Source organism: Sus scrofa, chromosome 12 (genome assembly GCF_054392235.1).
Source record: "Sus scrofa isolate SSC_HxYL_T2T_F1_AM1 chromosome 12, Sscrofa_HxYL_maternal_Yorkshire_Landrace_v2.0, whole genome shotgun sequence".
Taxonomy (NCBI): domain Eukaryota; kingdom Metazoa; phylum Chordata; class Mammalia; order Artiodactyla; family Suidae; genus Sus; species Sus scrofa.
In genome coordinates this window covers 43,740,993-43,765,700 of record NC_139394.1, presented here as the reverse complement: position 1 = coordinate 43,765,700, position 24,708 = coordinate 43,740,993, and the positions used below count along the sequence as shown (strand labels likewise).

Sequence of the window (24,708 nt, the reverse complement as noted above, 5' to 3'; positions counted from 1 at the left end):
TTTTTTTTTTGTCTTTTGTCTTTTTTGTTGTTGTTTTGTTGTTGTTGTTGTTGCTATTTCTTGGGCCGCTCCCGCGGCATATGGAGGTTCCCAGGCTAGGGGTTGAATCGGAGCTGTAGCCACCGGCCTACGCCAGAGCCACAGCAACTCAGGATCCAAGCCGCGTCTGCAACCTACACCACAGTTCACGGCAACGCCAGATCGTTAACCCACTGAGCAAGGGCAGGGACCGAACCCGCAACCTCATGGTTCCTAGTCGGATTCGTTAACCACTGCGCCACGACGGGAACTCCAAATTTCCTAATTTTAATGAGATTCCATCTCTCTATTTTAATGGTCTGTAATATTTCTGTAATATTTACAAAATATTTGCCTAACCCAAGATCATGAAACTATTTACTATAGTATCTTCTAGAAGCTTTATGGCTTTCCCTTTTCCTTAGGTCTTATACCTATTTGGGACAAATTTTGTTTTCTTGTATAAGATAGGAGACAAGTTTCCTTTTTTCACATGGACCATCCAGTGGATCCAACCACATTTCCTGAAAAGACCATTCTTTCCCCTTTTGTGTTGCAGTGGGTCCTTGGTCATAAGCTAGGAGATCATGTGTGTGTATCTGTCCCGTTGGTCTCCTTGTCTGTCTTGTACCAACACCACACCATCTCGTTTCCTGCCACATTTTAATTAGTCCTGATGAACAGTAACTTAAGTCCTTCAACGTCATTTAAAAGTGTCTTGAGTATTGTCGATTTTTGGAATTTTCATATAAAGTTTTCAAATCAGGGTATTCATTTTCATGAAAAATCCTTCTCAGATTTTGACTGAGACTATATTCCATTTCAATTTGGGGGAAACAGACATCTTTATAACACTAAGTATTTCCATCCATGAATGTGGCGTATCTCTCCATTCATGAAGATATTTAAAATGTTTTAGTAATATCATGTGGTTTTCTACACATACTTGTTCAGTTTATATCTCAGTAACTGATGGCTTTTGAATGACATTGTAAAGGCAACTAAAATATTTATTTTCTAATTATATGACTTCAGAGCTTTTAACTGAGTGTTTGCTCTTGTCAGAGGCCTGCGAGCACCAATGCAGAGAAGACAAGGACTGTGGGAGTGGACATCAGTGCGTGAGGAAGGGCTGTGGGCACGTCTGCTCCCCCATCCCTCAAGTAGGTGAGTCTGGACTTTCTGTAGAGTGAAATGGACTTGAGCTTTCAAGGCAAATGTCCTTGGATTCAAATCCCAACTCTGCTGTTGACCAGACAGCCCCTTCATGTCCTCAATCTATGAAATACAAAATAAGAAAACTTACCAGTTAAAGCCCATTTTGGTTACCATTAACCTGCTTTCTTTGCAGTTTTCTTTCCTACGGATACTCCATTCCTAAGGAAATGCTCCAAATACTCCTGCAAATACTTCAAAACTTATTTGTTAGAAGAGTCAGATGAGGTTCTATGTGAGATTATGTTTAAACAGTGAAGTGTTAGATCAAAATGCAAACTGCTATTATTAGGTCAGGCTCATTTATGAGATAAGTACTGGCTTTATGTAAGCATCTCAACCCGGTCTTTTCTCATGATGTAGGTATCTGTGTGACGGAGTGCAATGTAGACCAGGACTGTGGGGCAGGAAGACGATGCACCAGCAATGGATGTGGCCGTGTCTGCTCCCCACCCCAGGGAGGAGGTAAGGCCGAGAGCCCTCTGGGCACTTGAGCTTGGTCCTGCCCACCCTTTCCAAACTTGTTCAACAGTAATGAACCCTTGAGTATGGTTGTGAAAGTTTTCATCATAAGATGTAAAGTAAATGGGATTCTTGGACTTATCCATCACCATCTATTGCTTTCAGTCATTCTCAACTTTTTTCATCATGGGGATTTCTTTTTAAGAATAACTCTTGGGGGAGTTCCCATTGTGGCACAGAAGTATTGAATCCAACTCGTATCTATGAGGACGTGGGTTGGATCCCTGGCTTTGCTCAGTGGGTTAAGGATCTGGCGATGCCGTGATCTGTGATGTAGGTCGCAGACACAGCTAGGATCTGGCATTGCTGCGGCTGTGGCATGTAGGCTGGCAACTGCTGCTCTGACTAAACTCCTAGCCTGGAAACATCCATACGCTGCAGGTGCCACCCCCCCCCCAAAAAAAACAAAAAAACTCTTTTAAGTTCCCTGACGGCTCAGTGGGTTAAAGATCCAGTGTTGTCACTGCCGTGATGTGGGTTTTGCTTCCTGCCCAGAAATCTTCCACGTGCCATGGGAGTGGCCAAAAAAAAAAAAAGAATAACTTAATGTTTTTATACCCCATATATATATATATGGTTGAAAACCAAGACTCTCCTTTAATTTTTTCCTTTTTTAAAGACTATTTTTAATTAAATTAATTAAAATCTGCTCCTTAATTTTTTCATATCTCTCCCCTTTCCTCTCCTTTCTCTCCCTCCCTGCCTTCTCCCTCCTTCCTCTGATACCCCTTCCCCACCCCGCTTCCTTATTCGCCAGAAGGACTTTCCCCTCTTCCAAGGGATGATAACTCACATCATGTCCTGTGTCTTCTCTGTGCTCTGAGTTCTAAGCCTTATATATGTGAAGAGGCACTTCTGAAATTTAAAAAACATTTTCATTCTCAGAAAAGCCTGTTGTCTAATTTGAAAGTCACTGTGGAGCCCTGGCCCCTTTATTCCAGGCAGGTGTGCCTTCCCCAGGAACCACAGGCTGCAATTGCCTCACTGAGTTGTGGGGGCTGGCGGGGGGGTGGGCATTGGGCAGCCAGAAACTAGGAAGAGTCAGGAACAAAAGATGCATTGGATCAACATCTCAGGATAAAATCATCTCATTTTGTCATATACATTGTAAAAGCATTCTTGATACTGTAAAGTGCTACAAAGTCTGTGATTTTTTTTGTAGTGGTAGATACTTTATAAATTCTGTAATTTGTTAAAGTGTAAAAATGCAGACACTACCTCTTAGGAATTGCTCCGTTCATTCTTTGCTGTAGCCTCTTCCTGGCATCTGCTCCTGAGACTTTTTTTTTTTTTTAAGCTCTTTAGAGCTGCACCTGCGGCATACGAAAGTTCCCAGGCTAGGGTGGAATCGGAGCTGCAGCTGCCGGCCTACACCACAGCCACAGCAATGCAGGATCTGAACCGAATCTGCGGCCTACAGCACAGCTCATGGCAACACTGGATCCTTAACCCATTGAGTGAGGCCAGGAATCAAACCTGCATCCTCATGGATCCTAGTCGGGTTCATAAACTGCTGAGCCATGACGGGAACTCCCTGAGACCTTTTTTTGTTTTTCTCTCTTTGTTTTTTGGTGTGTGTGTGTGTGTGTGTTTGGCTCTTTTTTAAATTTTTAAAAATTCTATTGAAGTATATTTGATTTACTATGTTGTTGTGTTAACGTCTGCGGTTACAACAGAAGTGATTCAATTATACAAATACACATATCCACTCTTTTCCAGATTCTCTTCCCACATAGGTTATCACAGAATATTGAGTAGATTTCTCTGTGCTCTCCAGTAGGTCCCCATTGACCTAATGTTTGATGGATCTTCTCTGGCAGACCTCTGTGAGATCCAGTGCAGGAGAGACTTAGATTGTGGGGCTAGGAGACAGTGCATCAGGAAGGGCTGTAGCCAATTCTGCTCCCCTATCCCTGAAGCACGTAAAACCTGGAGCCTTGCCTGATTCCCCAACCAGGTGTACCAGGGTCACTCCTGCCTGGCCTTTCCACAACTGTGCTGCTGACCAGAAATGGGATGGAAACCCCTCAGGGTCCCCGGGGCATCTCCTCCACTCTTGACCCTACAGAGGGAATCAGGTCAGAGGGCTGTGTGCCCAGCATCTCATCAATAAAGACCCCTTCAAAAGATCTTTAATAATTTCCAAGAGTTCCCATCGTGGCTCAGTGGAAACAAATCTGATGAGCATCCATAGGGACACAGGTTTGATCCCTGGCCCTGCTCAGTGGGTTAAGGATTTGGTATTGGTGTGAGCTGTGGTATAGGTCAGAGCTACAGTTCTGATTCTACCCTTAGCCTGGGAACCTCCACATGCCACAGGTGCAGCCTTAAAAATAATAATAATAATAATAATTTCCTTTTTCTTTTTTACAAGTAATGCTCATTCTATAAAAAATCTGAAACCACTGATGAGCCTATATATATGTATATGTACATGTATATGTATTGTGATTATAATATGATCATTATATCCACATGGGATGCTTCTCTACAATCATAAGATTTTAACTGCCTAGAAAAGAACATTTCCACAGCATACTATTTATTATTTGTACTCATCTAAATATTAACAATATTTACTAATATTATATTTTTAACCCCCCAAAAAGGTCATCCCCTTTGTTGTTGGGAGCCTCTCTTACTGTCAATGCTAAATGTATTTCATGTCACTTTATTTCCCATCTTTAATTACTAAACTTAAAAAACTTATTTAACAAATTAAGTTTACTGTACCCCCACCATATAGAATATACTTCATCATCTCAGTAAATCACCTTCTAGTGGACATTTCAGTGGAATTTTGTTTTGTTTTCTTATTTTATTTACTTTGGCTATTCTGAGCAGGGCATCCATGCCAGCTCTTCTCACCAGATTTTATGTACCTCTTTATGATGCCTGAATGAATAAACTGAGGTTTCTTGGGTTTAAGTGGCTGCAAAAGCCGAGAATGACTAAGTCGGGATTGATCCTGGGTCTGTGCTTGGCAGCGTGGGAGGTGCAGGGCAGGGCTCCAGAGCTTTCAAATCCCACCTCTGCAGCTCACCAAGGCAGGGTTTCAGGCAAGTTACTTAACCTAGAGTTCTTCTGCTGTAACATGGGGACTACCTATCCCAGAGGGTATGGTGAGGGCTGAATCAACTAATGTAGATCATGTATCTGACCCTAGCGCATAATTTAAAAAATTAATAATAGGGAAGAGAATAGAGTAACAGGGAACATTTCTGTAGAAGGTAACATCTCATGGGATTAGGAATTTATTTCAAAGTGTTGCTCTGGGGACACTAGGTAATATTTTTAACCCTCAGTTTCCCCATCAAGGAAACCCAGAAAGTTATATCTCTATGACTGCATTGTATGGGGATTAATGAAAGTGTATGCATAAAGCACTGTTAACCTTTTTCTTTAAAAAGGTTAACAGTGATTCAGCCAGCAACATCAGAAAACAGCAGTGATGCAGCCAGCAACATCAAGTTTATTTCTTTTTGTGCCTTTTTTTTTGTCTTTTTAGGGTTGCACCTGCAGCATATGGAGGTTCCCAGGCTAGGGGTCGAATCAGAGCTGTAGCTGCTGGCCTACACCACAGCCACAGCAACACAGGATCTAAGCCGCACCTGCAACCTAAACCACAGCTCAAGGCAACGCCGTATCTTTAACCCACTGAGTGAGGCCAGGGATTGAGCTTGTGTTCTCATGGATGCTAGTCAGATTTGTTTCCGCTGAGTCAGGACAGGAACTCTAAGTTTATTCCTGAATAGCAGAGGAATTACAACTCTGAGACAAGCAAACTCAGAGTTTGCCTGGGCAAGTCTGGAAAGCAAAAGAGTGTTCTTTTATAGGGGACAGGAGGAAGTTGGGAGGGGTCGTTTTGGACAGAAGTTCATTGGAGGAAAATGAGAGTCAGAGATGGTAGGGACTTCCCATTGGCTGCAGGCGAGGGTGGGCTCTGTAGCCAGCCAGCAGGAAATCTTCCTTGTTCCTGCCAGAGGATGCAAGCTGCCATCCATGGTACCTGCGTGACAGCCCTCTAATACATGGCTGTCCCAATGTTGAGTTAGGTTTCCTTAATATATTTTCACAGTATAAATATCTGGTGAAGTAGAAGTGCCCTGTGGCTGAATTCAGGGGAGCTGGGAGAAGCCAAAAGAAGCTTAGCATCCACTCTTCCTCCACTCTCTTTTCTCCTTAAACCAGGTGGATTTAATTCAGGTCACCCAGAAGGAAATGAAGCCAAAATTGGAAAGGACCAAAGAAGACTTTCAGTTCTGGCATATAGTTTGTTGGATATGGATCAACCTCTGCTCTCAAATTACTTTATTTGTGAAAGGAAATCCATATTTCAAACAAGGACTCTATCCTGGAGAAGAAAGGAAGCCCGGGTTTGTGCGCTGGCTTAGCTGGGAGAACTATAGCCAGGAGTCTTTGTTCTGCTCTTCCCTTAAGGGCAAAGCTCTGGAAATGATAGTGGGATGAGCTGCTTCATGGAACAGTCCCAACAGGCCAGATGCAGGCAGGGTTAGACTGTGCTCTAGCCAGGAGTCAGAAGCAGGAAACCTGGAGCCTCAACTCTCCCCGTCATCAGGCCTGGGGGGCTTCTGATCAGGACCCCAATCTGAGGTCTCCCAGCCAGGCTCACTGGGAGTTTGCTGGTGCCCAGGTTAGCCTAGTTTCCCAAAGCCACGGGGGTGCCAGCTCACCGCGGATCAAGGGTGTTGGTTTCCCTGCAGGCTGCCATACTTCTTTGACAGGATTTGACATACGTCTTCTCTTGTGCTCTACTCCTGGGGCACGTAGCAGGGTGGCCCCACTCCCTGTCCCCTGAGAAGGCTGTGGTGCACATTCTCTTCAATTTGGCTTGCTCTTTCAGGGTATCCTACCCCCACCCCCAAGTCTCCCAAGCAACCTTTCTGCTCCATTTTTTTGCACACCTGGATCAGGAGAAAATTTGAGAGGCCTTTTAAGAAGCTCCATCCCCAGCTGTCCCCCCACTTTGCCTTTAACCAGTGCCCCATTGCAAACCTTTGCTCCCCCAGAGTGATTTTCTTTCCTCTCCAATATAATTTTCTAACATGCAAGTTGGTGATAATTAAGGTCTGGATTCTGATAGGTGACTCCAAAAGCACAAATAGCGAATTCAGTCAAGTCACCTGAAGAGCAGATATTCTTTTGAACTAAAAGGATGTCGGTAACAACGGTCACCTCATAAGCACACCCTCGGCCTCACTGCCAAGACAAGGCTGTGCTTCTGCTGTGGCCAGGATGAGAGAAGGACCTGTCCTGGACCTGGTAACTTGAATAGTTTTTTCTGTCACTCAGTTTCAGGGCTTCAGTGACACAAGGTGGCTTTTTCTCAGTTAGCCTGTGAGCAGTTACCTTCTGCCATTCTATACCTTGGTCCTCCAATCCCAAGGAAGGGAAGAGGAGGCATTAGAGTTGGACTTGAGCCACTGGAAACCCCTGGTGTTGGCTGCTGCCCATGCCCCTGGGATGGTGAGACCCACAGAGATCTCAGGAGGCCCCAGGGATTGGGAGGCTGAGAACCAGCACCATCTCCCAGGTGAGAGAGGCTCTAACTGGGTAGAATAGGGTAGAATGCCCCCCGCTACATACGTAGGAGAGGAAAGCCCTATTTGCAGGTGCACTGGTGTTAAGCAGGGAAAGGTTTACACTGCACTGCAAAAGATGCCACGGAGGTCGGGGTGACCGTGGGTCCTCTAGGGTTTATAGGTTTCTACGCTGAAGGCTGACTATTCACCCCTCCCCTCAAAAGTCATCGTCCCTCCCAAAAGACACTTCAGATCCTCGGGTATTTAAGACCCCAGCAGAACCAGTGCAAGAATCCGTGAGGGCATGCATGCCTGTCAGGAAATCTCAGAGACAGTCTCTAGTCAATATGGACTTTGGGGCCAGGTCCTCCTAGGGTCCAGCCCCAGGCCCACCATGCACAAGCCCAGACTGTGGGCAAGTCAGTTATGTTCCCTGAGCTCCTGTTTCCTCGTTTCCTAAATGGGAGTGAAACACATCTCATCTCTTTGTGTGTGTGTGCAGCTGTCACACATAGGAATGGCTCTTTAAGGATGAAAATCCTTCTCCTTCTGTTTTCCTGCAGATCGACAGCGTTGGCCAAAACAATGAACTTATTTCTCTGAGTTTTCTTGATTTTCTTAATATAGGCTTTTTTTGGGTTTATTAACATTATACATTTCTTGCCAATGTTAAAATGTTAACACTAATCAAAAAGGGCTAATCTGTGTACAGTTCTGTCCCCTTGGAATAATCACTATTAACGGTTGGGTAAACACTGTTTCAATTTCCTCTATGAATAGGCTAATATATACTTTTTTTTTTTCCTTGTCTTTTTAGGGCTGCACATGTGGCATATGGAGGCTCCCAGGCTAGGGGTTGAATTGGTGCTATAGCCACTGGCCTACACCACAGCCACAGCAATGTGGGGTCTGAGCCACGTCTGTTACCTACACCCCAGTTCATGGCAATGCCAGATCCTTAACCCACTGATCAAGGCCAGGGATTGAACCTGCACCCTCATGGATACCAGTCAGATTCGTTTCCACTGAACCATGATAGGAACTCCTGCACTTATTTTTATATGTCCTGTGTCATTCTCCATTTCACTGTGTGACGTATGTCATGTACAGGTGGGTCCATTGCCCAGTCTCCACCATGAGTGTGGCAGTCTCCAGATACCCACACCTAAGGCTCCTTTGTGCTTACTGAGTCTTTTCTGATGATAGGACTCTGTGTGGACCGCTGCCGAGGAAACTGGGACTGTGGGGCCGGAGAAGAATGTATCAGGAAGGGATGTGGACGGGTCTGCTCTCCAGCCCAGGAGCCAGGTAAGAGCCCTGCCTAGGTCTCCAACCCCACACAACCCAGGAGGGGACTGTGTGCTTACCTCTGCCTGGACTCCCCTTCCTTAGAGGGTTAATTCCCAGGGTCTCTGCTTTCAGGCTTGTCCTTCCAGAGAGAAAAGCATGTCACAGAGCTGTGTGTCCTGACTTTTTGAGCGCAGAAACTTCTTTTATTTGGTGATAGAACTAATGCGTAGTAGAGAAAACTCAGAAATAGTACTAATTAAAAAGACAAATTATCCATGATCTCATTACCCAGATAACTATGTTAACTCAAAAGCTTCCATAATTCACACACACATAAACATGCAGATTTTTTTTTTTTTTTTTTTTTTTTTTTTTTTTTGGTAAATCTTGGCACTATGCTGAGTGCTGGGAGATATTAAGGAGAGGTCTATGTCCTTGAAGATCTTTGAGGAACAGAGATAGACATAAACAAACCAACAAAAATCTAGGATATATGATTTTTACAAATATGGTATCATAGACCACCCCAATCAATAAATACAATTCTGACACATGTTTTTAAAAGCGTCATTGTTTTCTACTATGTGGATATGCCTTATTTTTCATTCCTCCTTCTACTATTACAGAATTAGATACTCTATCATTTTGAGTTACTCTTTAAAATAACAAATGCAAGATAAAGGCCCTTGAGTTAAATCCGACTTCTTTTATCCAAGTACTAACCTGGCCTGAGTCTGCTAAGCTTCCGAGACCAGACGAGATCAGGCATGTTCAGGGTGGTATGGCTGCAGACTAAATCATATTTCTTTAGGATAAATTCCTAAAAGTGGAATGTCCAAATCACTTTGGAAAGCTTTGATAATAGATTGCTAAATTATCTAATGAAGATGCCTTTCTCTTTTTTTGCCATTTCTTGGGCCACTCCCGTGGCATTTGGAGGTTCCCAGGCTAGGGGTCAAATTGGAGCTGTAGCTGCCGGCCTACACCAGAGCTACAGCAACTCGGGATCTGAGCCGCGTCTGCAGCCTACACCACAGCTCACGGCAACGCCGGATCCTTAACCCACTGAGCAAGGGCAGGGATCGAACCCGAAACCTCATGGTTCCTAGTCAGATTTGTTAACCACTGCGCCACGACCGGAACTCCTGAAGATGCCTTTCGATACCAAAATAAAAATAAAAATAAAAGCATAACCTCACTCTACATATTTGTAATTTAATAAACATCTACTTGCATGATGTATGCATATATGTGTGTTCTCGATGTGCTTCTGTTTATATTTGTATGAGCACAGTGAAAATTCCAGGAGGAGTTGCCATTGTGGCTCAGCAGTAACTAACCCAACTAGTATACATGAGGATTCGGGTTCGATCTCTGACCTCTGATCAGTGGCTTGAGGATCTGACATGGGCACAAGCTGCGGTGTAGGTCACAGACACGGCTCAGATCTGGTGTGGCGTAGGCTGGCAGCTGCAGCTGCAATTCAACTCCTAGCCTGGGAACTTCCATATGCCATAGGTGCAGCCCTAAAAAGACAAAAAGACAAGAGGGAGGGAAGGAAGGCAGGAAGAAAAGGAAGGAAGGAAGGAAGGAAGGGAAAGAAAATTCCAGAAGGAGCTGGAGGAAATAGTAGATGCCTCCTGGGAAATGGACCCAATGGGTTAGGGGAAAGAGAGACTTACCTGATATAGTTGAGTATTTTTTATGTTTAAAAATAAAAATGTACAACTTAAATAATAGTGTACAACATGCAGATATCCTGTCTATGAGTTGAATAAAAGTTTAAAACAAACAAGTCCTCTGAGAGCCTCCACCCCCACCCCCGTGGTCCTGCCAAGTTTAAGAGTTTTCAATTGAAATTTTTCTAGTGGTAGGTATCTGTGTGGATCAGTGCCAAAGACACTGGGAATGTGGTCCACGGATGCGGTGTGTCTCCACTGGATGTGGCCACATCTGCTCACCAGCCCAAGACCAAGGTAAGAGGTGCAAGCCTTGCCTTCCAAGCCCCTGACTGACTGAATGCTTGGCTCTGTGAGACAACAGCCATCAGGGCCAGCTGCACAGAGCAAAAAGAGGTGGCAGTTGCCATGGGGCCACTACTGGCCTCTGTGAGAATGAGAAAAGATGCCCCTTGTTCCAGGTCTAGAAGACCATGAAGACAGATGAATAATATCTTGCTTTTGAAGTATTTGTAAACGTAAAAAAGCTGGTGATGCTCTTAAAAATGAAATAACATTAAGGTACCAAATGATTCTTCAACTCAGGCTGAAAAGAACCCATTTATGGATAAGTTCGCTAGTATCTCAAACCCAAATGAATGCCCATGCTGGTGTGAGCCACACAGGTCCATTCATTCAGACCACCAATATGTAAGCCTGCCCAGGCTGATTCTTGCCAGCAGTGGCTGGCCAGTGCTATTTCCCCACAGAACCTTCAATTCCATTTCTTTCTTGACGGAAAGGCCTTATCAGCCACCCTCCATCTCCTCAGCTTCTCTCTCTCTCCATCAGTTTCTTTGTCTCTTGCTACAAACATTGGATTGACTAGAAAAAAACACTTTCTTGACTATATGAAACATCATCTTTCCAATTTCCTCTTTTCCATTCACCACCACCATCCTCAAAGGAACAATCTTAACTCTCTGCCCTTTCTTCCCCATAAGTCACTCCTCCAGCCCTTGCAGACTGACGATAGTCTCCATTGCTGCCCCCATCCCTCGCCTGGACCTTCTGGACAAATCTCTTGACTCTCTGCAGTAGCCAGAGTCTTTAACCTCTGCAGCACTTGACACTATTGGCCCCCCCATCAACCCTCCAACTTTCTTCCCTCTTGGGCTCTCTTCTCCGTCTCTTCGTCTCCTCCCAAGATACCACTGGATTCCACTCTTACTCCTCTCTCTTCTTTGTTCCTCCCCCTACAATTAATGAACCGGTTGCCAAATACCACTCCTTCTTTGCAATTGTTTCTTGCACACATGCCTTCTTCTCCAACCTCCATTGCCACACATTTCCAGCCCCGATTAGTCCATGCTTGGGCCATTGCAACAGCTTCCTGAAAGCTCTCCCTGTCCCTCTCTTCCTTCTGAAGTTTGCTTGCTTGTTGAATCCTGGTCCAGTCTATGCTCTCACCCTAGAAAAATCGTCATACGTAAACTGCCATCCTATCCCTCTCTTGAGCTACCGCTTGAAATCCCCACTCCTCAACATTCATCAGATCTATTCCATTTGATTCACAAGAGTAATATCCATCTTGCATTTCCCATGCCACTAGCTCGACAGCATAGGCTCTTTTGGGGAGGAGATGCAGCAGGGGTTCTGCAACATCAGCTTGCTTAACCTGAGGGGCTTTTGAAAATGTTAATTGCTGGACCCCAGCCCCTGAGTTCCTCTTTCAGTAGCTGTGGGGTGAGGTCCGAGAATCTGAATTTCTCCCAGGCTCCCAGGGGATGCTAATCCTACTGGTTCATGGGACCCAGTTTGAATAGCCCTAGGTACTGGGTTCAGGTTCTCTCTCAGGAAGGAAGGGTGGCAGGCTGTGGGAATCAGTGTTCACTGGCACCTGAAGGAGCATAGAATTGGTGGGAATCTGGCTCTGCCTGGCACCTGGGATTTAATGGTCTAGGTAACAAAAAGAAGGAGGTTAGTAGCAGTGCTCTGTCCTCTTCTCCCAAGATGCTGCACCTGCCGGTCATCGGTGCATTTTCCCATGGACGACACGGTACTATTGCTTCCAAGGCTGAGTGGGGAAGGATTAGGGGCATCAAGTAGGGAAGAAGCTAAGGGTCCATCGGGGAGTGAGACGCATCAGCCCTCTCTTTCTTAGCACCAAGCCCTACTCCCTTGTACAGAGCCAGCCTGGGTTTCTGGAAAGACTGTTTTGTGTTTCAGTTGAACAGAGACCCGGAAAATGTCCAGTGTTGCCAAAAGGAACGATTGGACTTTGTGCTGAATTTTGCTCCGGGGATGACTCCTGTCCCAGCGGACAGAAGTGCTGCAGCAATGGTTGTGGACACTCTTGCCAGACTGCTGTTCCAGACGTGAGTAGAAGATAGCTGCTGGTGGGGAGGATGAGTCCCCACTGGCCTCGGCCAGCCCAGAAGGGACCCCAGCCACCCCTCTGCTCCCTGAAATCTGGGTGGCACATGGAGAAAGCTGGTTGGTAGCAAGGAGCAGGAATTTGGGGGAAGTGACATCATGACCTTTGTATTCTAGGAGAAAACCTTCCCTAGCCGTTTGGATGACTGATGAACCTTGGCCTCCTTCCATAATTGTTCCCACATGTCACCTTTATTTGAAGAGCTGGGCTTTTCCAGGAACTCCACCTTTGCCAGGAACCCCAGGATCATGGGGTGAGGTTCTAGAATAACTTGGCTTAAGGGTTGAATTCTGGCAATTGTTTAAGGAATAGTGCTTGCAAAGGATCCTTCTTCTGAATAAAACGACTTCTCTGGCATTATCCAACCTGGGTGGTTATTTCTGGGTAAGGTTTCTGGTTCACTTACCTTAGTAGCTCCACCTCCACAAGTATTTAACTCCGGTTCTCTCTCTCTTTCATCACCATTCCCACTCATGACCCTTCTTGCTTCCTTTCTCCTGGGAACACTAAGCAGCCCAGGCACTCAACACTGCCTGGGAATTTAACCTCATTTCCCTGTGAAAATTCACTCTCCCCATAACCAAGATGGCCATTTCCTAGTTCGCTTTCTTCAAAGCGCCATCTCATGCACCTTTCACTCCAGCCTCCACCGTTCAAGTCTCACCACCTATCTCACCACATCCTTCATTGAGAAAATGGGTGCAAGTCAACACAAATTCCCTCCTCTTCTGTCCCCCTGTATTTGTACCCATTGACTCTGCTTCCTCCCCCGTAATAGTGGAAAAGACACAACCTACTCCTACTTAAGTCCAGCCCCTCCACTTACATTCTGGATAGCATGCCTTTGCCTTCCTCTCCAATCACAGCCTTCGCTTCCCTTAATTATCACCTCCAGGAACAGAGACACCTCCCCTGTTACCAGATCACCCCACCCGACATACACCTGTGCCTTGACTGCATGTTGCAATCTAGCGACCACCCACTCCACAGCTGGAATTCCAGCTATCAGTGTCTGTCTGTATTGACTTCTCTGCTTCCTGGCCACTGCCTCCCACGCTGCCTATTCTCTCCTCACAGAGCACGCTTCCCTCTTCCCTGTGGTTGGCTCCAAACCCCATTCCCCCCTCATTCCAGGACTCTAACCAAGCTTCCCCGGGTCTACCCCACACACCAAAACTTGGATAATGCCCGGGGTCTACCCCACATACCGAAACTTGGATAAGGCCACCCATGCATTAACACCTCCTGAAGGTCACCTCCTACTGAGACCCTCTGAGCAGGACACAAGGAATGGAAAGCTAGCACGCCCCAAACGGAGAGCTCTCAGGACATAGTAGAGGAGCTGAGGGCCCCTGATCTGGAGGACGATGCCCAACAGGGTGGCAATTAAATTGTGGTTCTTTTCGTGGTACCAAAGCTCCGTAAACGTTGTAAAGGTAAGAACAGCCTCTTGCCTTTAGGAACTGAAAACCCAACTAAGGGAAAGGATCCATTTACAGCAGTAGGAAAATATGTTGATATATTGCTACATGTGAGCTATTTTCCCCACATTACTTCCTTATCCGTACATCAGCCGCACGAGTTGAGGAGGCTGAGCTTGCAGCTTTTTGATTTTATTTTTTTCCTCTTTTGGCTGCATGTGTGGCATGGGGAAGTTCCTAGGCCAGGGACTGAACCCGTGCCACAGCAGCCACCTGAGGCATGGCAGTGACAACACTGGATCCTCAACCTGCTACACCACCAGGGAACTCCAGAGCCTCCAATGCCTGATGAGGAAACCTAAAGAAATTCATTGTCAAGGTCACACGGCCCGGTTGTGGTTGAACCTGCATTTAAATAGAGCTTGGTGACTCCAAAACGTCCTCTTTTTCTTATACTACCTCCAAAAATAAAAACACAGGATATATACCTAGACATTTAACTCCAGCTATATCACTTTGTAAGCTCTGTACTCACTCCTCTCCCACAGTGGGAAGCAATTGACCCTGAAGGGTTTCCTAATACTTGGTTAGTGAGCTGTTACAGATCTGGCTTAACATTTGGGCAACCAGGAGCTTGAAAGACCTGGATCAGGGAGTTCCCTTTGTGGCTCAGCAGTGAACAAACCCGACTAGGATCCATGAGGGTTTGATCCTCGCCCTCGCTCAGTGGATTAAGGACCCAACCTTGCTGTGAACAGTGGTGTAGGCTGCAGAGGTCTCTTGGATCCCGTGTTGCTGTGGCTGTAGTGTAGGCTGGCAGCTGGGGCTCTGATTCAACCCCTAGCCTGGGAACTTCCCTAAAAAGCAAAACAAAATGAAAAGGAACACCTGGATCAACTACAGAGTCTCTGTGCCGAGCTGATTTAACAGCCCCTAAAAGAGAGGCCGTGGGTGCTGGGTGGTCCCGAAACTTGCAGAGATAAAGAGGAACCCTCTAAGGTTGGGTTGTGAGAATAGCACCATCTCACCTTGAGTGGACTGCTGTCCCCCAGAGTCTAACGGCTACACGACGCTGCCTGGGGAAGCAGCTGCTTTCTGGCCAGTGCATTTGGATCCGTGCAATAAAGAGTTACATGTGGCCCAGAGATCTGTACTTGTTTCCGGCTAGTCCAACTCCAAAATGCCTGTCCGCCTTACCCCTTTTCTCCTCTTCACTGCACTTCACTTTCTCAGTCTCATGCTGAGTCCCAGGACTCACGGATATTCCCCCTCCGATGCCAGAAAAATGCACAGTGGGGTCACGCCAAAGCCCTGGAGCCTCGCCAGCGTGTCATGTCAGGAAAGAGTGAAATTACATCTGAATTACAGCATAGGCTGACACGCCTTAAGTGCAATAAGAATGTATTTCCTGGAGTTCCTGCCGTGGCTCAGTGGTTAACACATCCGACTAGGAACCATGAGGTTGTGGGTTCCATCCATGGGCTTGCTCAGTGGGTTAAGGATCTGGCGTTGCCATGAGCTGTGGTGTAGGTCCCAGACTTGGCTCGCATCTGGTGTTGTTGCGGTTGTGGTGTTGGCTGGAAGCTACAGGTCCCATTAGACCCCTCACCTGGACACCTCCATATGCCACAGGTGCAGCCCTAAGAAAGACAAAAAGGCAAAATAAAAACAAACCAAAAAAATAAAAAAACCCAAAGTATTTCAGGACAAGAGCATGGCCACAATAATTCAGGAAACATTAATACTGACTTAGGAAACTGGAACCACCCCCAACCGTCCCCCCACAAAGTTGCCATTCTCTGTAGGAGTGAAGTGTGTGTGTGTCAGTGGGGGCTGTATATAGGGGCAAGAGATCAGGCGGGTTTGTCAAAAGCGACATGAGTAATTAGAGTTCACATTGTATGAATTAGCAGCTGTAACCAATAACCCCCCAAATGCTACTGGCTTCACTCAGTTCAGGTTTACGCTCTCTGGTGTAAAATCCAAAACTGATGCATTTTTTGTTCTTTTCGGCCACACCTGCAGCATACGGACGTTCCCAGGCTATGGGTCCAATCGGAGCTGCGGCTGCCAGGTAACAGCCAGAGTCACAGCAACGCCAGATCCAGCCCCTTCTGCAACCTACACTGCAACACCAGATCCTTAGCCCACTGAGCAAGGGCAGGGATGGAACTCACGTCCTCATGGATACGAGTCAGGGTCATTTCCACTGAGCCACAAGAGGAACTGCCAGCATGGATATTCCTGCACAGCAGGCAGCTTTCCTCCAAGTGGTGGTTTGGGGACCGGGCTCCTCCCATTCGCTGGTGTTCCCTGACGTCAACACTTGGCTGCCAGGACCACTTGCCTGTGTGCTTCAGACTAACCCGAAGAAGGAGAATGGAGGGCATGGGTCTGGGAGGGGCGGTCGGAACCTCGCCCCAGAAGAGGGGCACATCTCTTCTGTTCACCTGCCCCACGGCCATGGAAAACTGCAAGGAAAGCTGGGCGCTGTGATTAATCGACTGGGTTCTCAGGAAGAAGAAACAAGTTTGGGAAAGTCATTTCCCCGGTAAGTCTGATGCACATCGCCCTTAATGGCCAAAGAGAGCCATGCTTGTGAAAGAAATGTTCTCCCAAACAGCTTTAGGAAAGCTGCAATGAAAAGTTTCATGTAAAAGCTGGACCCGCTTTTCCCAGAAGGTGTAAAAAGGAGAGGCTGGAGGATTCTGTGCAGGGTGGAAGGAGGAAAAAAGCCATTTAGACTCAGCAATGGAGTTCTCCTTCCATCTGAACAGAGCAGGAGCCTTATCTCCCCAAGAGAATTTCTAGTCGTTGGCAGGTGAGGTGTGTGACCCAGGGAGGAATCCCAGAGGGTTCCGTGGCAGTGGGGGGAAAAGACCAGGGGATGGTCCTTAACACGGCGAGACCAGCCTCGAGCCCTGGGGTCTTAATACCTGGGTCTAGAATCCAGTGGGTGGGACTGCGAAGGAAAGGGCATAAACCGTGTTGGGTGGAGGACAGAGCTTGAGATTTAGAGCCAGGAAGACCTGGGTCATGAAGAAGCTGTGGAATCCTGGGGAAGTTGTTATCTCCTCCTGTGTGAGGGGGAGAGAACCCCTGGGAGTGTTTTTGAAGTTAAAACACGAGTGGAGATCATGTGTGTGTGTGAGTGAGTGTGTGCACGTGCTTTAAGTGTATATATTTAAAATACATACATGTGTGTATTAGTGTGTGCATGAGTTTGTAAAACCTGGCACATTGAAGTGCCCAGTAAATCCCAGGTCCCTTTCTTCCCACCTCCTTTCCCTCTGTCACCTTGAGTGACCTCCATTCTTTGGCACTCTTGATTTTTAGGTGGAACAAGCTGTGTCTTTTGGCTCAGAGAGCTTGTTTGCAAATCCAGCATGGCTCAATGTTAGCTCCAGGTTTCTGTCATCCAGAAAGGTCCGCCGCCTATCAACATTCAATTATCCGTGTCTTGATCCAGGTTCCCCACACTGCTTTGCAGAGGCATGAAGCACTTGGTGAGGGGCAAGTTCAGTGTGTTGAGGACTCTGCCAGGATAGGTATGTGTGTAAAGCTGTCCATATACACTTGTCTGCCCAACAACCCTTTGAGGTAGGAAGTATGCCCACTTAGCTGATGAAGAAGGGACTCTCAGAGAGGGAAATGAATTTTCCCAAGGTCACACACAAGCTAGCAAGGAGGGGAGCCAGGGGTAAGCCAACCTGTCCCCCTGCAGAGTCCTCGCCCTTCTCTGCTGTGCTGTACAGGCACCGGTCTTCTTTTCACAACCTCGAAATGCCCTAGCAAACAGCCAGAATTAAGAGCCACCTGCTGTTCCTCAACTCTCCTAAAACCAAAATGACAGTTTTAGGTGGGTGAGCCCTCCCTTCGACCTGGCTGAGGGCTCAGAATCCTTCCTAGCCAGTGCCTTAGCTCCAAGCACCTGCGCTCTGCTAATAAGCTCTTGACAATGAGTACCATGCGAGATGAAGTGGGAGTTCTGTGTCCTCAGGAGCTCATCTTTCTGTGCCCCACAGGAGTCAAGATATTTCCTAAGAATTTGGACCTAACCTGACAGTAGTGCATTCTACTTAAGAGCCCTGTCTTTGGAGGTTGATCTTGGGTCTGCATTTAGCTATTATTTGGGGTCGATTACTAGACCGCTCTGGCACTTAGTTTTCTCGTCTGTAAAACGGCAGTAATCCTGTCTGTATTGGAAGCTATGTGGTGTGTCTTCCTCATGACAATGGCTCGCACGCACCTTCCCACACCCAGAGCCCTCAGCAACTTGGCGTTATCCGTCTCGGGGCGGGGAGGACATCTGACTCACGGGAGGGCTAGCCACTTCTCTCCTCTGGCATTTTCGATGTGGGATTGAGCACATCTAGTCCTTTTGTCTCTAGGACTCATTTCGACCTCGAGGGCTCAGGGGAGGTCACAGTCTCCCAAGCACAGGGTGTGAGAAACGGAGGGAGAGGATCGGCAGAGAAAGAAAAAAGATGTAGCCGTGAGAGCGAGGCAGAGATGACACCTTTGCCTTTTCAAACCAGATTCCCCCTGTCAGCAATGGGAATCCTAACCACCAAGCCACCTCACAGCCTCGTTAGGATGAAACGAGGAGAGGTCTGTAAAGAGCCGAGCCTGTAAAGCAAGAGCTCAATAAGTGGCAGCTGTGACTTCTTGTGCCCTTCACTCCTATCTGGGGCGGGATTCTCTTCACGTACAGGTCTTGCTGAGGTCCAATTTTTTGTGTCACAAGACAAATTCTTCTTTTTCAGTTTTTCTTAATTATACTTGATCAAATTTTTTCTTTAAGCTTTATAGACCAGTAAGGCTTTAATGTCCAACTGCCACAACAAAGAGCTGCACCCGAAGGTAAACCCAGGGAAGAGAGTGATGCGTCAACCCCTAGGGACCCTTCCAAGGTCACTGCTACTGTCCTGGGCAAGTTGGGAGCCCCACCACGTTTCAGTGCCAGTGGGGTTCTCCCGGACGGGCCTCAGGAAGCCAGACGGTGGCTGGTTTCCACTTCACGTGTGTATGAGCAGAGCATGGTCTCACATCACCCGGGTGCCGCCCAGCATTGACTCGTTCGCCCCCTGCCCTTGAAGAGCAAGCCAGCCGTGTTCACACCACACCCCCCACATTTGACACAGGGCGTGGCACGTGGCAGGAGTTCAGTAAGTATTGTTCCAAAAGTGGAATGCCATTTTATAGTCCCTGTCACATACCCAGGAAGAGGCCCCATGGAGGGATTCAAACGGAGGGTTCTCCAGCTCCAAAGCTGTGTCCTTTCTGCTGTTGGTGTCTTTATGGAGCTTCCACCCCAGCAACTAAAAGCTGCCTCTGCTCTGGGTCCTGTGTAGACTCAGCCTCATCCTCAGGTGTTCACCGTACCCATCTTCACCACCCCCACCCTTCAGTCAAAACTCTGATCCACGTATCCTCCTCTCCATCCTGGGCTCATGTAATAATTATTGAGCAGGATAAATAGACACTGTTCAGCATGGAAGAACAAAAAGAAAAGAAAAGGAAAGCAAGCCTCCCCTCCCCCATTCTAGCCATCAGGAGAGTCACAGAAAATATTTAAAAATAGTGATGATTAATTATGATATAGTGTGCTGAGTACTATGGCCAAATAAGTATGCAAAAAAAGTGAACTCTCCCAAGGGTAGGAGCTACAGAACGTTTCAGAGGTGACATTTGTGCTGACCCTTGTGGGATACGGCGGAGAAAGAAGAGAAAATGGAATTCCAAGTTCAAGGAACTGCCTGAACTGCTTTGCAGACACATGAAGCACTTGGTGAGAGGCAGCAGCCAGAGCAGGGCCACATGCCTGGGTGGTTAGAGACTGCAGGAGGAGGGAGGGGAGCAGACTGGGGACCCATCACCAAGGCTCTGAAGGCCCCACTCAGCTCTGAGTGACCAAAAGGACACACTGGGCATGTGCTTAAGGTACCAGCGAGACAGCCCCAAAATAAAACCACAAAAGAGAGGACATCGAAAAAGAAGGGAATGGAATTTCCACAGTCCTTGGAGTTTTGTGCACTCTTGAAAGATTTGTTTTTTAAGATCTAGACTTACATATGCAGTGATAGTCTGTCCAGGGTTTAGCATCTCTAAAAATGTCCTTCTGGCTCTGACCCTCTTGGAGAAATTAGACACCAGTCTATCTCAGCTGTGGGACAGGCAGGCCTGAATCAAGGACTGATCTGCAAAACTGCTTGAGGAGTAACCCATAAATGTACCCCTCAACCCACCTAGGGGTACTAGCAATTTATGAGGTCAGGTGTTTGCCCAAAGCACCTCTAACTGGTGGATCTGGGGAACCGTGACAAGTGGAGCGCTAACGGGTCCGCCCCAGAATTAGGAACCAGGGCCCCTGGTGAAACATCCAGTCCTCCACTTTCTAAAGAGAAGTCAACCATCTGCAGGCCAGGTCTTCATTAAGGGCAGGCAAAGTGGTCCTGCCATCACCAACTAGCCCAGTCACCCTCACCTCCCGTTAAGGTAGACATCCTATGGAGACAGTATTTTCTTTTTCTTTTTTTTTCTTTTTGTTTTTTTGTTTTTTTGTCTTTTGTCTTTTGAGGACCATACCTGCAGCAGATGGAGGTTCCCACCGAGCTGTTGCCGCTGCCCTATGCCAGGGCCACAGCAACACCAGATCCGAGCCGCATCTGAGACCTACACCACAGCTCACGGCATCGCCGGATCCTTTACCCACTGAGCGAGTCCAGGGATCGAACCCACAACCTCATGGTTCCTAGTTGGATTTGTTTCTGCTGTGCCACCACGCAAACTCCCCTATGGAGACTGTATTGATGGTCACAGGGATACAGGCCTCCCCCATGCCCCCTGCCACTGGGGAGAGGAGAGTACATAGCCCTCCAAGAAACCAAGGGGAATCACCTTCAGAGGGTCACCTCTCCAGATCAGTGTCTACAAGAAGAGAGGAAATGAAATCTCACTCCCTAGCTGGTGGTTGACTGCAGCCCCACCGCACTCCCACCCCACTGCGTCACCATGAGAGACATTCTGGAAGAGTGGAACGTGTATGTCAAGAGTTTGGGTTCTCAGAAATGAAGGTGGACAACATGAGATGGAACTCCATCCCAAGAAAATCACACAAAATCATGTCGGCAAAGAGCACCGCACCTGCCTAGATACCCAGCCGTCAAGAGAATCAGACCAAGAAAGACGGAGACCAGAGGGGCCTCCATCCCACGAGCAGGTGGCCTAGGAGCACCCCTGCTGGCTGTCCCACTGCCCTTCCCTGCCCGCAGTACCAGAGATACCAGGGCCCAGAGCAGGGAGGGGTGAATGAGAGAGCAGGCTGCACCTTCACTAGCTAGCACCCAGTGTCTACGCTGTCCTCACTATAAGAACATATTCCCCATGCCTAGCAGAGGCCTGGCCCAGGGGAGACACCTGATACTTGGGTTGAAAAACGAATGAGGTGAATGAGAGTACCCCCACCCCGATCCACCCCCTTTCTCAGCCACTCACTGCTTTCTTATTTGTCAGTCAGAGAAGGGTGTTCCCTTGGGTCAGAGACTTGCTTAGGGAACAATGTGGTGTTACCCAAGGTACATTCACGTGGTGTGTGTGTTCTCCGGAAATACCAGCTTCTGGGCAGGGCTTAGGCTCCCACAGCCCCTAGCCCCACCCCTGGCCTCTCAACCCAGCTCACGGGGCCGGCCAAAGAGAATAAATTTCAGCTGTTCTCAGCCCTGCTGCATTCTTGCCAAAGACTCCAGCAGCAGCATGAAGTTGGGAGGCTTCCTCCTCCTTGTGGCCCTGCTCATGCTCAGCTCAGAGGTACAGGAGCTGCAGGCTGCAGTGAGACCAGTCAAATTTCCAGGTGAGTCTCTGCAGAAGGCAGTCCATCCTTCGTCCAGTGAGAGATTCAGAAAGCAGAACTGCAGCGACCAGGGACTGCAGGGTTAGGAGGGGAAGAAGGGAGAGAGGGCAAGATATTCCAGGTAAGGAGCCATTGCTGGCACCCATCTTAACAGCAGACTCTGCTGCTTTTACTTTTCCCCTCTCTGTCCCCAGGTCACCCCGCCATCTGAACTCTCCAAAAGAGGTGACTTTTGCCCCCTCATCAGCCCCGCACTCTCTCTCTTCAGAATCTCTCTCCATCACTTCCTTTGTTTCTTGCTACCAATACATTGGACCGCCTAGAAAAAAACACTTTCTTGACTATACAAAACATTCATCTTTCCAATTTCCTCTTTTCCATTCACCACCACCATCCTCAAAGGAGCAATCTTAACTCTCTGCCCTTTCTTCCCCATAAGTCACTCCTCCAGCCCTTGCAGACTGACGATAGTCTCCATTGCTGCCCCCATCCCTCGCCTGGACCTTCTGGACAAATCTCCTGACTCTCTGCAGTAGCCAGAGTCTTTAACCTCTGCAGCACTTGACACTATTGGCCCCCCCATCAACCCTCCAACTTTCTTCCCTCTTGGGCTCTCTTCTCTGTCTCTTCGTCTCCTCCCAAGATATCACTGGATTCCACTCTTACTCCTCTCTCTTCTGTGTTCCTCCCCCTACAATTAATGAACCGGTTGCCAAATACCACTCCTTCTTTGCAATTGTTTCTTGCACACGTGCCTTCTTCTCCAACCTCCATTGCCACACATTTCCAGCCCCGATTAGTCCATGCTTGGGCCATTGCAACAGCTTCCTGAAAGCTCTCCCTGTCCCTCTCTTCCTTCTGAAGTTTGCTTGCTTGTTGAATCCTGGTCCAGTCTATGCTCTCACCCTAGAAAAATCGTCATACGTAAACTGCCATCCTATCCCTCTCTTGAGCTACCGCTTGAAATCCCCACTCCTCAACATTCATCAGATCTATACCATTTGATGCATAAGGGTACTATCCAACTTGCATTTCCCGTCCCCCCAACTCGACAGTGTAGGCTGGTTTTGGGAGGAGACGCAGTAGGGGTTCTGCAACACCAGCTTGCATAGGGATCACCTGAGAGGCTTTCTATAGTCCTAATTGCTGGACCCGAGCCCCAGAATTCCTGTTTCTTGGAGAGGTCTAAGAATCGGAGTTTCTCCAGGCTCCTGCAGGATGCTCATCCTACTGGTTCATGGGACCCAGTTTGAATAGCCCTAGGTACTGGGTTCAGGTTCTCTCTCAGGAAGGAAGGGTGGCAGGCTGTGGGACTCAGTGTTCACTGGCACCTGAAGGTGCATAGAATTGGTGGGAAGCTGGCTCTGCCTGGCACCTGGGATTTAATGGTCTAGGTGACAAAAAGAAGGAGGTTAGTAGCAGTGCTCTGTCCTCTTCTCCCAAGATGCTGCACCTGCCGGTCATCGGTGCATTTTCCCATGGACGACACGGTACTATGGCTTCCAAGGTTGAGGGGGTGAAGATTTGGGGCATCAAGTAGGGCAGAAGCTAAGGGGCCATCAGGGACTGAGACACTTCAGCACTCTCTTTCTTTTTCTTTTCTTTTTTTCTTTTTCTTTTTTTTTTAGTGTCAAGGTGGGGACTTTATTTGTTTATTTATTTTTTTATGTATTTGCTTTTTATGGCCACACCTGCACAAGTTCCCGGGCTAGGGGTTGAGTAGGAGCTATAGCCCCCAGCCTACACCACAGCTCATGGCAACGCCAGATCCTTAACCCACTGAGCGAGGCCAAGGATCGAACCCGCACCTCATGGTTCCTAGTTGGATTCCTTTCCGCTGCCCCACCATGGGAACTCCATCACTCTCTTTCTTAGCACCAAGCCCTACTCCCTTGTACAGAGCCAGCCTGGGTTTCTGGAAAGACTGTTTTGTGTTTCAGTTGAACAGAGACCCGGAAAATGTCCAGTGTTGCCAAAAGGAACGATTGGACTTTGTGCTGAATTTTGCTCCGGGGATGACTCCTGTCCCAGCGGACAGAAGTGCTGCAGCAATGGTTGTGGACACTCTTGCCAGACTGCTGTTCCAGACGTGAGTAGAAGATAGCTGCTGGTGGGGAGGATGAGTCCCCACTGGCCTCGGCCAGCCCAGAAGGGACCCCAGCCACCCCTCTGCTCCCTGAAATCTGGGTGGCACATGGAGAAAGCTGGTTGGTAGCAAGGAGCAGGAATTTGGGGGAAGTGACATCATGACCTTTGTATTCTAGGAGAAAACCTTCCCTAGCCGTTTGGATGACTGATGAACCTTGGCCTCCTTCCATAATTGTTCCCACATGTCACCTTTATTTGAAGAGCTGGGCTTTTCCAGGAACTCCACCTTTGCCAGGAACCCCAGGATCATGGGGTGAGGTTCTAGAATAACTTGGCTTAAGGGTTGAATTCTGGCAATTGTTTAAGGAATAGTGCTTGCAAAGGATCCTTCTTCTGAATAAAACGACTTCTCTGGCATTATCCAACCTGGGTGGTTATTTCTGGGTAAGGTTTCTGGTTCACTTACCTTAGTAGCTCCACCTCCACAAGTATTTAACTCCGGTTCTCTCTCTCTTTCATCACCATTCCCACTCATGACCCTTCTTGCTTCCTTTCTCCTGGGAACACTAAGCAGCCCAGGCACTCAACACTGCCTGGGAATTTAACCTCATTTCCCTGTGAAAATTCACTCTCCCCATAACCAAGATGGCCATTTCCTAGTTCG

At 47.6% G+C, this 24,708-nt stretch overlaps 2 protein-coding genes across 2 annotated transcripts in view; both read left to right on the top strand.

The window, feature by feature from the left end:
• LOC110256043 (signal peptide, CUB and EGF-like domain-containing protein 3) overlaps positions 1 to 13,043 on the top strand; it is a 62,862-nt gene extending 49,819 nt beyond the window's left edge. Inside the window, 6 exon segments of the mRNA NM_001445155.1 lie at positions 1,084 to 1,185; positions 1,597 to 1,698; positions 8,505 to 8,606; positions 10,457 to 10,564; positions 12,476 to 12,624; positions 12,800 to 13,043. Of these exon segments, the coding sequence (NP_001432084.1) occupies positions 1,084 to 1,185; positions 1,597 to 1,698; positions 8,505 to 8,606; positions 10,457 to 10,564; positions 12,476 to 12,624; positions 12,800 to 12,832 (596 nt within the window). The 3' untranslated portion in view covers positions 12,833 to 13,043.
• Positions 13,044 to 21,830: 8,787 nt separating this feature from the next.
• LOC146398242 (protein Wfdc21-like) lies at positions 21,831 to 24,464 on the top strand. Its single transcript, XM_084985123.1, has 3 exons — positions 21,831 to 21,956; positions 23,897 to 24,045; positions 24,221 to 24,464. The coding sequence occupies exons 1-3, from the start codon at positions 21,860 to 21,862 to the stop codon at positions 24,251 to 24,253; spliced, it is 279 nt and encodes a 92-aa protein (XP_084841249.1). The 5' UTR covers positions 21,831 to 21,859; the 3' UTR covers positions 24,254 to 24,464.
• Positions 24,465 to 24,708: the final 244 nt, after the last annotated feature.

Bases quoted from the DNA above. Each gene is read 5' to 3' on its own strand.
- LOC146398242 (XM_084985123.1), top strand. From the start codon at position 21,860: ATGAAGTTGGGAGGCTTCCTCCTCCTTGTGGCCCTGCTCATGCTCAGC. The intron at 21,957-23,896 runs GTGAGTCTCTGC...TTTGTGTTTCAG, and splicing joins GAGACCAGTCAAATTTCCAG to TTGAACAGAGACCCGGAAAA. The intron at 24,046-24,220 runs GTGAGTAGAAGA...TTTGTATTCTAG, and splicing joins GCCAGACTGCTGTTCCAGAC to GAGAAAACCTTCCCTAGCCG.